Source organism: Lissotriton vulgaris, chromosome 5 (assembly GCF_964263255.1).
Source record: "Lissotriton vulgaris chromosome 5, aLisVul1.2, whole genome shotgun sequence".
NCBI lineage: Eukaryota > Metazoa > Chordata > Amphibia > Caudata > Salamandridae > Lissotriton > Lissotriton vulgaris.
The window spans coordinates 1,991,068,502-1,991,084,885 of NC_141693.1; the positions used below are offsets into that span (position 1 = coordinate 1,991,068,502).

General features: G+C 47.6%; 1 protein-coding gene across 1 annotated transcript in view; it reads left to right on the forward strand.

The window, feature by feature from the left end:
• The window catches only part of CCDC180 (coiled-coil domain containing 180), a 618,906-nt gene that overhangs the window by 94,637 nt on the left and 507,885 nt on the right, over window positions 1-16,384 (forward strand). The window contains exons 3-8 of the mRNA XM_086924739.1: window positions 90-280; window positions 2,418-2,506; window positions 4,710-4,819; window positions 4,895-5,023; window positions 10,524-10,634; window positions 14,604-14,699. Coding sequence (XP_086780865.1) covers window positions 90-280; window positions 2,418-2,506; window positions 4,710-4,819; window positions 4,895-5,023; window positions 10,524-10,634; window positions 14,604-14,699 — 726 coding nt within the window. The remainder of the gene's footprint in view (window positions 1-89; window positions 281-2,417; window positions 2,507-4,709; window positions 4,820-4,894; window positions 5,024-10,523; window positions 10,635-14,603; window positions 14,700-16,384) is intronic.

The window sequence follows — 16,384 nt, forward strand, 5'->3', positions numbered from 1 at the left end:
ACAATGAATGTGTGTCTCTGAAGGTGATTGTTGGGGTACAGCTTGAGGGGTTACTTACCTGCACTTACTGCTCTCTAATGCCCACACAGGTGCAGCTTGTGCGGTCACTCGGCGAAGCCAGATGCCGCTCTGTCCGCTATGGCCGTTCCTTGGACTGTGGGAAGATTCCATTGGTCAGGGGCCTGGAGACCCAAGGCAGAGGGCCGCTCTCTCCTCGCCAGCTGTTGTGGGTGGACAGCATGCCAAACGATGGCTACACCGAAAACCCAGTAATATACAGGTACTGTAAAACCCTACAGCCTCACTGCCGGGACACCTTATATGCGCATGCACCACTCCTGCAACCTCACCTCTGGGGCTCCTTATACGTGCATGCACCACTCCTGCCGCATCAACTGCTTGGACTCCTTATCCGTGCATGCACCACTCCTGCAGCATCACTGCTGGGGATCTTTATTTGAACCTGCACCACTCCTGCATCATCACTGCGTGGGCTTCTTATATATGCATGCACAACTCCTGCTGTATCACCGCTGGGGATCCAAATCCGTGCATGCACCACTCCTGCAGCATCACTGCTGGGACTCCTCATCTGTGCATGCACCACTCCTGCAGCTTCACTGCTGGGACTCCTCATCCGCGCATGCACCACTCCTGCAGCATCACTGCTGGAACTCTTTATATGCCCCGGGCAGTGCATAAGTTGAAAAAATGAGTGGCTGTTTGAATCCGCTCTGTGTTTTCACAGTGCAGGTGGGACCCCCTCCGGCCCTTTGAAAAGGGATTAGAAATCCCATTGCAGGTGGGTGCAATAAGTGACTGTACCCGCTTGCAACGGAATGTCTAGGCCGGGGTCCATTGGCAGTCCTTTTCCCCCCTACAGAGGGCTACCACCAGGGGGCACACTTACAGTGCAACACCTTTTAGGTGGCACACTGTCAGTGTGCCTCCTGAGTGTTTCTTTTTCTCTGGGCCTGCATCTGTAATACAGCACGGGTGTAGATGCAAAGGGATTCCCTCATTTGCACGGGGCACCCCCCATACAAATAAAGGAATACCCGCTAAAGATAGGGCTTGCGCTTTATGTGCGTCAGCGCTATCGGTTTTACAGAATGGAACGCATGTCTGCGGCCCATTCTGTAATACCAAAGTGCCCCGGGGGCGTGCAAAGTGGCCACAGACACCAGTTGTGCCCGGTGTAGTTCTATAATGCGGCCTTTGCTGTTCTCTCTTTCTTTTCCGTCTCTGGCTGCCTAAAGTGCCGGGACACACTTTCGAGTAGCCATGCGCTATGAGAGAATCCCTCATTCATCCATTCACTTTTACATCCATTTAAAGAAGCTGCAATGGCCTGCATGCAGTGTTTTATGCTTAGACCTTGCCAACAACTGCCTTCCTCCAGAGCAATAGAACCTTCTTCCAATAATGTTGTGATTTTTAACGCCCAGAAAGAAATGTATCAAAAGGCAGGGGCACAATGGTCTCCTACGCCTGGACCCAAACACCACTCGCTCCCAGGGCAGCCCCACAAACGTCTTCTTCGCACAGAAATGGTGGTGGACAAACCGTGTAGTTACAGAGTTGAGCTGGAGTAGTTTGTATGTGTGTGAGACAAGGCGGAAGAGGTCAGCATGAACCAGCCAAAGATTGCCCACTGCTCTTGAAGGCAGGGAGCTGGCAGATTCCTGTAGGTTACCTTTATGCAAGTTACTCAAGTTGCAGATTGTACAGGGAAAGGGTGCTCCACTAAGAACAACAAGGACTGGTTGCTTGGCCTTCTGGGATAAGGGTCGGTCCACAACCTTCAGAGCGATAACACCTAGAACACTCACAACAACACCCATGAACCTTCTCTATATCATCATGGCCAAGCAGACGGATGGGAAGGCCATATGGAACCTTGGGTACATCATCTCGACCACCACTAATAAGACTTAACGTAACCTTCACTACGCCATTTAGACCAGGCAGGCAAACAGAACATATCCACCGCACATGAGCGAAGGGCATTTGAGGTTGCATGCAGACCTGAGTCCCAATGCATACACCTTCACTCCACCAATAAAACCAGAAGCCGCACTGGAGCTGTTTGTGGGTGTAGAGTAGAGGTTGGTACATGGGTGATTGCACCGCTGCTGCCACCTCTGTAATATGTGATCACCCTGCAAACACCTGAGCACAAACCGAGCAAAAGAACAAACAACAGGGACAGGCAGAGTCTGGAAGAAAGTTGGAAACTGCTCTAGACTGAGCAGATCTCAGAGGGAGTCCAGTGCATTTAATGCCTGTCATGGAAGATGTGAAGCGAGAACACCTGAGCCCCGGACCCCTCCCCCCCCCCCAGTACCTGGTTCTGAACCCAGTGGCGTCTGGTCCATTCTCTAGACCTCAAGGGCTGCCTCTGGTTTCTCTTGCAGGGAACTGGAGACACTGAAAGCTCAGAAAACACAAGAAAGCGAAGCCGAGACTGCGGCGCGGGAGGTGCGAGGCCTGGCTGACGTCATTGGTAAGTACTCTAGTACTGTCTCCTTCACACTCTGCGCTTTGTTTCATATTGTCCACCTTGGGGTAAGTACACTCGCTGTTGTCATGGCCAGTGGCGCTTCATAAACAATACCTTAGTCATTTGTGTTACTTTCCAATGTACTATGGCGGCCGTGCACACACCCCTACCTAGTGCTTTCACCCCCATGAAGGCTTCTTCAGGGAGCACAAAAACAAGTGATGCAACAGCTTCGATCATTTGTGCTCAGCGCGGCGCCTTCTGGGACTTGCAGTCTCCAGGGAATCATTCCTGGTCACAAACTCATTGAAGCTCAACAATTGTACACACCTCTGCTGACACCGGCACCATGTGTATGTTATCACCACATGGTCTCCTCGAACATCACTATAATGTCTTGGTTGATCAAACCTGGGGTAGATTCTGTATTCTTCACCGTGTGATTTTCTTGAGCAAAAAGGGCAAAAACCTGAAAAACTACAAATAAAAGACCTGCACGTGGATACTGTTCTACAAACACTTGCTTTCTAGACCCTATCTTGGCCTTACACACTACATGTATGACTGCTTCTGAATCAGGGGGAATCACATCACAGTTACATTTTGTGTTAATACATGTAGAATTCTGTGCTAAAAAACATTCCATAGGGTGGGCCAATGGGTGGAAATCCTTGTCCAAAATTGTCAGTTTCGGCTACACCCTGCTTTAGCTTGACCTTAAATGAGAATTTACCTAGGATTTATATTCTGTTTTCATTTTATAATTTTTTTAGAGCGCCCAAACCACAGGTTTTCTTTTCAGAGCTGTAGGAGGAGGGGAAAGAAAAGGATTTGAGACAGGAAAGACTCTTGGGCTTCGGTTGCTTATATTCCGGTTCCTGGTGCATCTGGGTTGGCTGTTCGGGCTGCACTGTTCCTAATGGAGTAGGGTCAAGATTGATTTGGATATGGCTTGGTCCAAACTGAGGAGGCAGGGTGTGTAAAAGAAGAAAGGACAGGGATTCAGCCAGTGTAATTGCCAGTTGCTGAGATGCATTCAAGCATTCCACCCACGACTTTTTTCTACACTTCAGTGTGACGCTTTAACTGAGAAAGGTGGTTATTTTGATCCTACTAAAATCTTTGTTTCCATCACACTTCGGAATTACAAAAAAAGTTTAATGTTTGTTTTCCTAACTTTTGAGTGTGTACATTTCACCTACAAGTATTTACATTTTGTTGTGTGTTACAAAAAAGGACATACTACATCCTTTCAAGATTGTTACATACTTTTCTTTACTTTTCTTTCCCTGACTGCAAAGCGAGAGGAGTTTGTAAACACCAATGCCCATGTTAAAAATGTGGTACACAAGGGGGTGGTGATGGACGGAGCATCTGAACCAATCAAACACTCACACCCAGTCAAAAATGTAGCAATTTGTCAGTAGGCATCGCCTGACATTTGACCTCTGTCTTGAAGCACAACAAATTTACCAAGATAAATACATAATATAAAGGCATCTTTATTTATCGCTTGGCTTTTGTGATGCACCAAAAATCGTCTACAACCCACCAGTGGGTCGCGACCTACAGTTTGGGAAACACTGACCATGGAAGCATTACATCAGTGTTGCCTAAAAGGTTTGAAAGCCTCATTGATGTGGTGGTCTTAGGCCTGTGACTGGTAAGTGCTCAACTGCACATGGAGAGTGGCTTTATGTTTAGGTGGGATCCATGGAATGTCCACCTAGTCATTAAGTATGCAAAGTGGTTTATATTGAAAGGTTTGAAGTGTGAGAGAAGTAGGACAAAAGTACCAGCACAACATTCTACTCCACTCCAGACCCAGAGGGTATATTTCTCTTTAGAGAGAGGTTATCCCTGGTGTTGGCTACAGCTAGGCCACTGAAAGATGGAAAAACTCCACAGACAATGCTGCCCTAGATACAGTGGTTTATGTCCAGTGGATTCTGAAGCAGGGATTTGAACCCACCAGACTCTTCCACCGCCTTCAAAATGCTGGTACTCTAGCTTACTGTCTTGCACCCAGGAATCTGTTGAGCGTTTAAGGCACAACGTAGAGTGCCCAAGCTTGAGGTTATCTATGCCTGATGTTGAGATGTACTCTACCAAGGGGACAGGATGACACTGGAGAGCAGGCCTGAAAGCAGCATTCAATGTCTGAAGTGAGCCTACAGTCCAGTGACCCTTCTCCCTTACCTTGCAGTGCCTGAGAGCAGCGATCGAGGTATCATCCAACAGGTAGCTGATCGCAGACAAGAGCGCCATGAGGTCGCCATCACCGATCTGAAGCGGGAGCTGGTCCGCATCAGCAAGGTGAGACATAGCACCAGGACCGCGTTGTCCTGCAGTGGGTGCCCCGAAAGGAACTGACTTATCTCCTCATTTCAGGAAATGGAACCTTCAGTGCTAAGGGCAGGGAAGGAGCTTCAGAAGAAACTGGCCGCCTCTGATCGAACGAGCCAGCTTTTGTTGCAAAGGCTGGAAGGCAACGCGGATTTATCAACTTTAACAATGAAAGTAAGTTCCACGGCATGACCTGGCACAACGCTTCAGTTTGGACCCGTGTGGATGGCAGTGTGAAGAGTGGAGCAAATGGGCAGAACTTGGGACATGGAGGCAATAAGTGTGAGCAGCGTGTTGCACATGCGAACGCCTGTGTGGAGCTTGGAATATGATAATGATAATAAATATTTATTGTTTAGTTAATTAAAACCTTAACACTTTTTTGCATGGATGAAAGAAAGCAATCAAATATCTTATACTTTTAAAACAATTTAGGCTTTGCATTCTCAGTAATTAACGATCAATGGTGTTCATGTACATTTGAGGATCTGATGGATCTAACCCTTTTATTATAGCCGCTCTGCATGTTTAGAGCTGATGTTAAGGGCTGTTCTTAATAAAGTGACTCATGCCTGTTGAGTTTAGGGCAGATGCAGATTAAATGAATAAAGTCCTCTTTTTTACTGCCGCAAAGTCAGCATGTTGCAGTCCCTTTGTGAACCCAGGTTGGCTGGTCCGCAATCAACAGTAATTTTCCAAAGAGTAGGACCCTCAGCTGTCTTTTTCGATAAACCGAAAATACATTACTTAAATAAGGTGCCGCTGCAAGAGTCTTATAGTTTTTAATCAGCATCCAGGCATGCGATCTCAGGCTGAAGGTATTTTTATCTAGTAAAAAGGAGTGTGATTTTGTTCGAAGGTTGAATAAGGAAGATTATTGTTCCATAGCTTGGCCGTGCAGGTAGTTGTAAATGCTTTTTGGAGATATTGATTTCTATACTGAGTTTTTATGTTTTTCAAGTTCTGTCCAGATGGCCTTATTGAGTAGGGAGCCTGCTGTGTTGTCTCCCTATTGTTTCATATTTAAGTCCAAATTCAAGTTGCACCTGGGCTGGTGAGGCTGACTGATGGTTCTGAAACACCTTTTCATAGGTTGTGACTAGCAGTTTGTTCAGAAGCACAGAAACTTTACAGTGTAGAGCAATACTGACATACGTTACTGTTGGAAGCATTTTTTCCGAAATCACAGCAAGCAATGGTTTGTATGACGGCCCCTTCATCCAGGGTCCCAAAGGCGAACGTTAATGCACTAATTCTCTGTGACATATACATTTTCTGCTCTGGGTGGTTTAGTCTATTATCTATGTAAACCCCCAGCTATGTATAACTGGTTACTTCCTCTAACGGCTTAGTATCGAGCCAGATGTTCTGCTTGGTGCTTGGGTGATTGCTGATGAGCATTGTTTTACTTTTTGATGTGTTCATTTCTAGTTTGTTAGTTGTTATATCTTCTATCATTTCTATAAGAGACCTTCAGAGACCAATCTTGGTTAGGCTCATTAACACCACATCTCCTGCGTAAGAAAGATGCAATAGTGATCACTTTCCCTATGGCAGTGGATGAGAATTGATCTTATCAAGCCATTGTGTCAGGCCAGACAAAAATAGATTTAAAAAAGTGCAGTCCCAAAACTCATCCTTGTTTTCAGCCTTTGTTTGTATTCAGCTTTCTTGATAATCTGGAGCAATTGCCAAACTTTATTCTTTTTTTTTGTAAATCATTTTATTGTTATAAAAGAAAAAACGAAAAACAATAAGAGCGTATCAAGTGCAATGCAGTCCAAAACATACAAGGAATCAAACAATTGAAAGGTCGCAATAACGGCAGCCGTTGAGGAAGAACACTGAGACTCTAACGCACATTTGACGAATCAGGATCATAAAACTAGCTGGGTTAGCCTATATTAATGCATGCTGCCCACAGGCCCTTCCACCCACAAAATCAGGATATCAATGATCATTGCGCCCCTCGATACTAAAATCGTAAACAGGATAAAGTACAGACACTTGTATGCAAAAATGGACAAATTAAAAATCAAAATAATAGAGCTCCCATTGGCACCTTAATACTAAAAACAGAGTCAGGATATCCAGTAAATAAATAAAGAAAATAAAATAAAATAACGCAACACGCGCAACACCCCACCCCCCACCCTGCACCCCTGCATGTAGCTTACGCCTGACCCCAACTAGCAGTGTGCCTGTTGCCCCATCTAATCTACAATTACTAAAAGAAGTAAGTGGAGGAGGGCAATTTGTACAGGCTCCCGGCCTCTCCCTCGCTAGTTCTAAGCCTTCCCCTAATACGGATATATTATCATTTCACTATCAAGCGAAAATCGGGGGATACATTACTCGCCTACACTGCCTCCTGGTACCAACATCATAGAGTGAATCCCACACTGCCACCATTTAAATAAAAGTCTTGAAACGATAGGCCGTTCTTAGCCTTGACCCACTCAATCAGGTACACGAATGTTCTTCAACCAAATAGCCGCCATCTTGAAAAATTCGAAAGAACAGTAGGGAGCCGGAAATAGCTGGGCTTTCTCAGTCTCATTGTCACTGGGTCCCATCTGTGTTGATAAGAACCACGGATGTTATTTAAAGTTCAGGTGCACTGAGTTCCGAAAGGGAGAAAGGGCTACTCTGTCGAGCCACTCCTGAGTCATCACATGAGTCATCAGATACATTGCCTGGCGCGATTTACCCTCAGTCGATAATAATATTGTGAGCACTGACACGACCGGGAACTCCAATACACGGGTATTAGCTAATTTGCAATCATGGTCTCTCGCATCACTCGTTTTATGGGGTTGCTGGCCGCCATCAGTCCAGGTGTTGTGGATGTTGTTACTTCCGCAGTGTCTTTAAACTGAACAAAAGCTATGTCACCATTTCCCAGTCCAAAAGCCACGGCGTCCAATTTGTGCTCCAAGGCTTGGGCTTCCCAATTCAGAGAGAGATGAAGACCCTCAATTGCCGCCATTATAGCCCCAAGCGTAGGTTCAACCCTGGTCAGCACTAGTTGGTCCCACTCGATAGGGAAATTCTGGTCCGGTCTCGGAGATCCCTTAGATAGGATATGTCGCCCCAGGTCATCCATTCGAATTTTCCCAGACCTCTCGGAGGATCGGGTCTGATTCACACGAAGGCCGATATTGAGCGCCATTTCGCGCGTTTCGTTCACGGTCTCTCCTTGGGCCCTTCGAAATAGACCCAGTAGAATCAGAAGCAAAGACACACGTTCCAACCCCTCTGCATGCAAGGATATTGCGGAGCTGTCTTCAGGATATGGCGGAAACCATTGGGTCGCAGTTTAGACGGTACCAAGCCGTTTATATTCCGGGCTCTGACAACCAATTATTCCGCTCGCACCCGCAGTGTCATTGAGATGCCCCTCTTCGGATATTTGATGTTGAAATCAGACAAAATTTACTTCCATTCGGTGGACCGGCTCCTCCCGAACTCTTATGGCCGATGTTGTTCAACTAGAAGCTGGCTGCATTCTTACTCGAGGCCCCGGCTTCAATGCTGATGTAGGCCGCAAACTTCAAGACAACGTTTCTCCGTTCTCGAAGCAGGTGGAACTTTCGGGGTCACTCGGTGTAGCGTTATTTCGTTTTATCTACCCGGGAGAGTTGCATAGGCACAGGATAACTGGCAGGATAATGTAGCAGGATGAGAAGGTCTGCGGAGACGGGAGCCTAAGCGGCCATCTTGGTCGCCAGCTTGGCTCCTCCCGGCCTAACTTTATTCTTATCTATGTTTGGGAGTAGAATAGCAGTATACCTCTTAGTATTCTCTCAGGAATGTTCGAAGCTCTCAGTTTTTTCCACAGGTGGTGACGATCCACACTGTCAAATGTTGCCTTTAGCTCTATAAAGCAAAGGTGCAGTTGTTGTTTCTTCCGCTTGTTCTTTTCTGTTATAATTAGAATATTTGTGATAGTCCAGATCCCTTTTCTAAAACCCGTCTGGTTGACCGGAATCAGGTTAAACTTGTTCGACCAATCAATCAGGTCTGCATAGATCAGAGAGGCGTAGTAATTTGCTTCTAGATCAAATAGGGCAATTGACCTATAATTCAATGGACATGTTCTATTGCCTCCTTTTTAGATCGGTGTGATAATTGAGCCTTGCCAACTAGATGGAATGTGTGGAGTTTGGAATATGTAGGTACAACCTCAGGCACACACGCACCGTATGAGGAGCTGGGCGCACATGGATACTGTGTATGGAGCTGGATGTACAGACACAGTGTGAGGAGCTGGGGGCACATGGTCTCAGTTTGAGGAACAGGGGGCACAAAGACAAAGTCTGCTGGTCTTGGAGCAAATGGACACAGTGTGAGAACTGGGAGCAAATGGACCAACTGTGTCAGGTGCTGGGGCACAAAAGCACAGTGCGAGGTGCTGATGGCACATGGACCTCCTATTTTATGAGTTGGCAAAGTGTAGGAGGAGCTGAGGGCACATGGACAAAGTGGGAGGGTCTTGGGCACAGTGTGAGAACTGGGAGCAAGTGGGGCACAAAGGCACAGTGTGAGAAGCTGATGGCACATGGACCACTTATGGTACGGGTTGAGGGAGTGTAAACACTGTTTGAGGAGCTGGGGGACACATGGACCCAGTGTGCATAGCTGAGGCCCACCCATGTACACAGTGTGGGGAGCTGGGGAACATGTGATTCAGCTTCTCACACTGTGCCCATGTTTGAGGAGCTTGACCTGGTGTTGACAGCAGTGAGTGTGGGGTAAATGAAAATTGAGTGGGAGGAACTGTGGACCGGTGACCAGGGGCTGCTCCTCCACTAGGGCGGAGGAACGTCACCCCACTGCTTTCTCGGAGTGCGAGAAGCAGAAACATAAAATGGTAAAACTATCATTTTATGTTTGTGCTTCTTGCACTGCGAGAAAGCAGAAGGGTATGCCTGGTTGGGGGCGGGCGGGTGGGCAGGTTGGGTAGGAGTGGCTTACCCAATGTTGCAGGCCCTGACTATTTGGTCAGCCCTCTGGATCGACCAAACCAGTCATGCGCACTCTCCCTTTTCTCCATGTAGGCTGCTCGCAGCCTACATAGAGAAAATGATCTCCACATAGGCGCCTGGCTGGACGCCGTCCCCACCAATCACAACGCTGCCATTGCCGTGTTTTCATTGGCTGAGTGGAAGGGAAGGGAGGCTGTTTGTTTCCTGTTCAACAGGAGAGCAAGAAAATGGGATCCGGCCAGGAGCCGTCACGTGCCGGGACCCGGGAATTACTCCCTCCCTCCCCCTGTGCGAACCAAACTCCCCCACCTGCGAGTCATGTCGGCCGCGACTGCCCGTGACATATGGTGTACTCTCAGTGCCATGGAGGGCTTCGACACCTTCAGTCTGCCACCATTGATAGGCAGACAGGGTCCAGGGAAATCTGTGGCAGTCGCCAAACACTCTTCTGTCTTGTATTTATAGGACGAGGAGAGGGTGGGGTGGAACTGACAGGGAAGGGTGCAGCAGACAATGAACCAAAGTCACTTCTATAGCTCTGGAGACGTCCATCATAACCAACAATTTATTGCTGCTTTTTCTCTCCTTTGCCTGGGCCAGTCTACAGCAGGTTCATCGAGAGCCCTTGAGTTGGGCAGCAGTGGGATGTGCCATCACTGAATTCACCTTAAACCCCTTTCTTGCAGGATTTCAAGGAGCTGTGGTCTTCCATTGCGCTGGAGTCCTTCTGCAGGAGACAGCTGATCGAAGACACCTCTGCGGCCTTAACCAAAGTGGAGGAGAGCCGGGCCAAGCAAGTGAGAAGACTCTTGTGCTGTGTCTCATGGTTGTGGAGAGGGAGGGTGCATGGCCCTTGCTGGCATTCATGAGGCAGAGGTTAGAAGAGAGGGTGCATAGTGAGCTCTGTCTGCTCCCACTAGTGTGAGATTAGAGAGGGGCCTCCTGCATATGTTAATATGTGACAAGGAACCTAAAGCAGGACACTCTCTTATGCTCAGTGATGCTTACTGAATCCCCAGGGTGCTGGCGTCTATGTCACTAGTGGCCTAACAAAGGTCCCAGAGTCCCCGCTGTGTGCGGGGCCCGAGCTCCCGGATGGCCTCAGCCCAGTACTCTGGCCAGAGCGCTCCTGAGTGAATACGGAGGGGGGGCCCCTGAAGTTTTGTTATGCTACTGTATGTCACATGTGGTGCCGTGGTGTCTGACGTTAAGACGTCCCTCGCTTTGAATCCTGGTATAGTGGCAACCGTATATTCCTTAACATACATAGCGTGCACACTGACACAGGGCTGAGTTATTTCTATAGATCCTCTTTTACGTAGATCTATGACCTAAACTCTGAGTGTTTTTAACATTAAAGTATCTAAAATCAGAATTATCAATTATATATCACAGGCTTTTGACATTTTGTGTAGATTGGGAAATGTGTTGGTACATAAGGATCTTATATTTGAACATCCTATATTCCCCTGTCATTAGCACCACTTGTAGTTTCTACTCTGCTCTATATGTTGAATCCTTCATGCACTGACTGTATTCAAAATCCATGATAAATGCAATATACCTTGTCTTCAGTTTATAAAACAAGAGGGTCAGTCAGTCAAATCCGCTTTATTCGGTTAATAAAAACCATAAAAGTACAAAACAGGAGTGAGCTTGATGGGATTGTAGAGCTCTTGCCAGAGAACACATTTATGCACCAGAGGCATTTTAACTTGAAGTGTTTTATAGAAGTGTTTTTGCTGATGTCTGCACATGTTTTGTGTACAGTTCAAATTGATTAAAAGAAAGTTGAGTGAGGTGGAAGGCTTGGCTGACTGGAGCCATTCTCCATGGCAGGCACAAGGCAGACTGGCCCAGAGCACACGTCATCTGTGGTGGATGATTGGCGGGGAGCAGTGTAAACAAGGGGCCTCATTAGGATGGCGGACGGACCTGCGTTCGTCCGCCTCCCCCGAGGTGGAGGGACCGTCCGCAGGGGCAGCGGCGGTCCCTCCGTTGCAATTAGGATGTGACCGCCACCCTGGCGGTCACACCCGAATATTTAACCTTGCAGCGGGTGCTGCTTGAAGCAGCACCCGCCACAAAGATAAAAATGCATGATTTGCATTTACGTGCACAAAGCGGCAGGCACCACGAGGTGCCTGCCGCTTTGTGCATGTAAATGCAGGTGGGTACCACAGGTACCCCCCAAGTGCACCCCCACCCACCCCTTCACCCTGGGGGCCCGCAAGGGGCCCCCAGAAGCAAAGTTCCACATGCTTTTCCACGGCGGTAAAGCTGCCGCGGAAAAGCATGTTCCTACACACATCCTAATTTGGCTGACGGTGTCTTGCAGACACCGCCACCAAATAGCGCCCAACAACCCGCAGATCAACGGAGGACGGACCTGCCATCTGCCGCTGTTCCCACGACCATCCCACCGCCATCCTAATCTGGCGGGTGGGTGTTTCCTGTGGCCGTGGCCATGAATCTGCATCCTAATGAGGCCCTAGGTACTTGATTTTCCTCTGGACATCTGGTCGGACACTGCAGTGTTGGCCACATGAATAGGTTCCTCAGCCCGCATACACAATCCAACATCAGAGTCGCCATTTCCCTGCAAGCTCTTAGGACTATGCCCATTGACCCGTTCCCTGATTCTTACCCTGCCGGGCAGGTTTCAATCCCTGCACGACCACTCTTGAGTGCTTCAATCACTCACTGTTGGAGTTGCCAACCTTTTCAACTTAAAAACAAGGGGGGGGCAGTCTTGACCTGACCATTCTAGGATGGCACTTATGTCACTAGAGAAAGAACCTTGAGCTTCAAGGCAAAGATAGGATTTCTAAGCTCGTTTGAGACAAGATGAAGTGAAGCAGATCTGGTCAATGAAAAGGGGCTCATCGTGCTCCTGTCTTCCTTTATGAGGCTCACCGACCCTCAACCTTGGGATCCCCTTGAACCCACCCCTGTGCCCACTTACTGGCCACACATTAAAGGTTGCATTGAAGAGCACCATAGTGGGCACCACTCCTCCTTGGCACAGCTCTCCTTAGAACACAGCTCTCCCTGCCACCTGTCACTCACCACTTCAACAAGACAGCCGTCTTCAACCTACAAGCAGTTCACTCAAACTGCTCTTTTCTGCTGATTACCCTGGGTCCATTCATTTGATGGATTTGTGAAGCAGGTCTTCCTCTGTGGTCACTGTAGCTCACTCATTAACTCTATACATATTTGGTGCCTGGGACATGTCTTTCTCTTGGCGTGGCAGTGTCCTCATCCAGTCTCTTTAGAGCAGTGATTCCTCTTCCCCTTAGGGTTGAAAGTCTAACTATGAACCCAGTGTCATAGCTCGGGTCCTGCTAGGGAGCTGTTCTGAATGGTGACATCTGCTTGGAGGTTGCCTAGCTCAGGCAGAAGAGTGTGCATAGCCCTCAGGAGGTGTGCATGACTCGGGTCCTGCTAGGGAGTGCATGACGAGTCCTGCTAGGGAGTGCATAGCTCAGGTCCTGCTAGGGAGTGCATAGCTCAGGTCCTGATAGGGAGCTGTTCTGAATGGTGGCATCTGCTTGGAAGTTGCCTAGCTCAGGTAGAAGAGTGTGCATAGCCCTCAGGAGGTGTGCATAACTCGGGTCCTGCTAGGGAGTGCATGACGAGTCCTGCTAGGGAGTGCATAGCTCAGGTCCTGCTAGGGAGTGCATAGCTCAGGTCCTGATAGGGAACTGTTCTGAATGGTGGCATCTCCTTGGAAGTTGCCTAGGTCAGGCAGAAGAGTGTGCATAGCCCTCAGGAGGCGTGCATGACTCGGGTCCTGCTAGGGAGTGCATGACGAGTCCTGCTAGGGAGTGCATAGCTCAGGTCCTGCTAGGGAATGCATAGCTCAGGCCCTGATAGGGAGCTGTTCTGAATGGTGACATCTGCTTGGAAGTTGCCTAGCTCAGGTAGAAGCGTGTGCATAGCCCTCAGGAGGTGTGCATAACTCGGGTCCTTCTAGGGAGTGCATGACGAGTCCTGCTAGGGAGTGCATAGCTCAGGTCCTGCTAGGGAGTGCATAGCTCAGGTCCTGATAGGGAGCTGTTCTGAATGGTGGCATCTGCTTGGAAGTTGCCTAGCTCAGGCAGAAGCGTGTGCATAGCCCTCAGGAGGTGTGCATGACTCGGGTCCTGCTAGGGAGTGCATGACGAGTCCTGCTAGAAAGTGCATAGCTCAGATCCTGCTAGGGAGTGCATAGCTCAGGTCCTGATAGGGAGTGCATAGCTCAGGTCCTGATAGGGAGTGCATAGCTCAGGTCCTGCTAGGGAGTGCATAGCTCAGGTCCTGCTAGGGAGTGCATAGCTCAGGTCCTGATAGGGAGTGCATAGCTCAGGTCCTGATAGGGAGCTGTTCTGAATGGTGAAATCTGCTTGGAGGTTGCCTAGCTGAGGCAGAAGCTTGTGCATAGCCCTCAAGACGTAGTGCATGACATAGGTTCTCTGCACTTTATCTTAAGAATTCTGTGCTGCATCGTAGAATTTTCCAGTTGCATTTACTCAAAATATAGAATTTTTTTTTGCTGAATTTCTCAAAAGTGTAAATGATATTGACATTGTGTAGACTGTTGAAGATTAGGCACTGAATACCTCTTGCATTATTACTTTGTAAAAGCGCTAGCCTCTGTCATTTGTCTCTTAAGTACAGCTTTGGCAAAAAAGAATAATTTTTATCAAGCAGCTGAGAATTTCACAATTCTACATTATTGTACATGTGGTCACAGAAAACTTCAGTTGTTTTTCTTTTGTTAGATAGGTGCTGTGTTAAAGAGATATACAGCAAAACTGGAGAAAATCTGCTACGTCATGCCGGCGGAGGTGTACAGGTTCATACACAAGGAAGCCATGGTGAGTGCCTACAGGGAATCCGTGTTGTGGCATTTAGCAAGGGGTGGGTTGGGTGTGTCTATCAGTGTTTCTTGTGGCGTCCAACCAATGACGTAGAAGAATGCATGGACCACACAGCAATGCTCAGGGTCACTGTTCATGACATAGCTTTATCAGAAAACTCTATCAGTTGTCCACCAGTTGTCTTCGGCTCATTTTGGTGATAGGTACCTTCTGTCATCCCTTGGCGCCAACATCAGAACTGAGGCGCGGAGTGAGAAACTGGCACTTGCAGAATGAGCCAGGTGATGAAAGGCTGTGCCTTTCTTTGGACTTATCAATTCATATTTTTTATTATCATGCCTGATATATTACAAAGAAATGGGAATGCAAATGAATAATAAGTATCTCTTCTAATGAAAAAATCCAATAACATTTTAGTAATTCAATAACATACCCCGTACTCAATTGTACCTCAGGTGAACCTTCAAGACAATTGTATGACCAAATATCATCTTCAGAAATATCCTGACACAGTAATATGGTGTCAAAAATATTATCAACAAAAATATCATACTTTATATGTATGTAAGGAGCCAATCATGAAAGGGGTAGTGAGCACACTGTCTTGAATGCCAGCTGTCTGTATTTAGACACGTGTTTGAGAATTGTTGTCCTTCTTCAATAGAGGGTAACAAGTGAAAATTGGAGGCGTTCGCGGTGTTGCTCACAATCTTCGCAGAGTGTTGTACCACTCCCAGAGTGCAGGTGCATCTCAGAGCTTGTCAGCCCAACAGCTCAGATGCATTGTGGTAAATGATGCACTGCATGATCACACTCACTTTAGTTGAAAGTCTTTAGTATTCACTGGGATTTCTGCAGTCAATGTTTACTTGTTACTCTCCCCTGAAGAAGGACAACAGGCCCTAAACACGTGTCAGGGGATGCACAGCACCGGCTGCTCCAACAATGATGAATACTATAGACTGTTGCCTTCAGCCTTTCAGCGGTTGGCAGTAATCCCTCGGTTCCGTTCGGTACGAATGGGGGGCAGCTCTCTCTCTCTTTCAAAGCGGCTCAAGCCTGGAACGCTCTGCCTTACACACTACGGAACACTACTAACCGAAGGTTGTTCAGGAAATTGTTAAAAACTTGGCTGTTTGCATAAAAGTGTCGCTTTGTCCAGTTCCTTCCCTTCATCATTTGTCTTCCGCGCTGGAACACTCTTGAGTAGCCGCATGCGTTTATAAATGATATTAACATAACATAACATAACACAAAGACTTTCAACTAAAGTGAGCGTCATCATTCATGACTTTTTCTCGAATGTTTTTAGTGAAGATCCCAAAGTTGTTAGCAAACCCAAAAATCCATTTCATATGGAAACTTGGCCCTAACTCTAACTACTCATTGGTATTAGGTATTAGGTGTGTGTGTGTGTGTGTATATCTATAGATCAGGTTAGAACGTCTGCAGGTCCTCGAGGAGGCCTGAGGAAATCATTGGCACTGGAGACAGCGCGCCCTGTTCTGCAGCACATTATGGCCACAAGGACATAAGTTCATCAAACTCTCCCTCGTACCATCTACACAGGGATATTGCATTCTGGGAGCTGTAGGATTTACCGATCTGTAGCAGGTGAACTTTCACATGTTAGGGGAGGCGTGACCTTTCAATTATGGGAGGACTGCAGACTTATTTAAAGC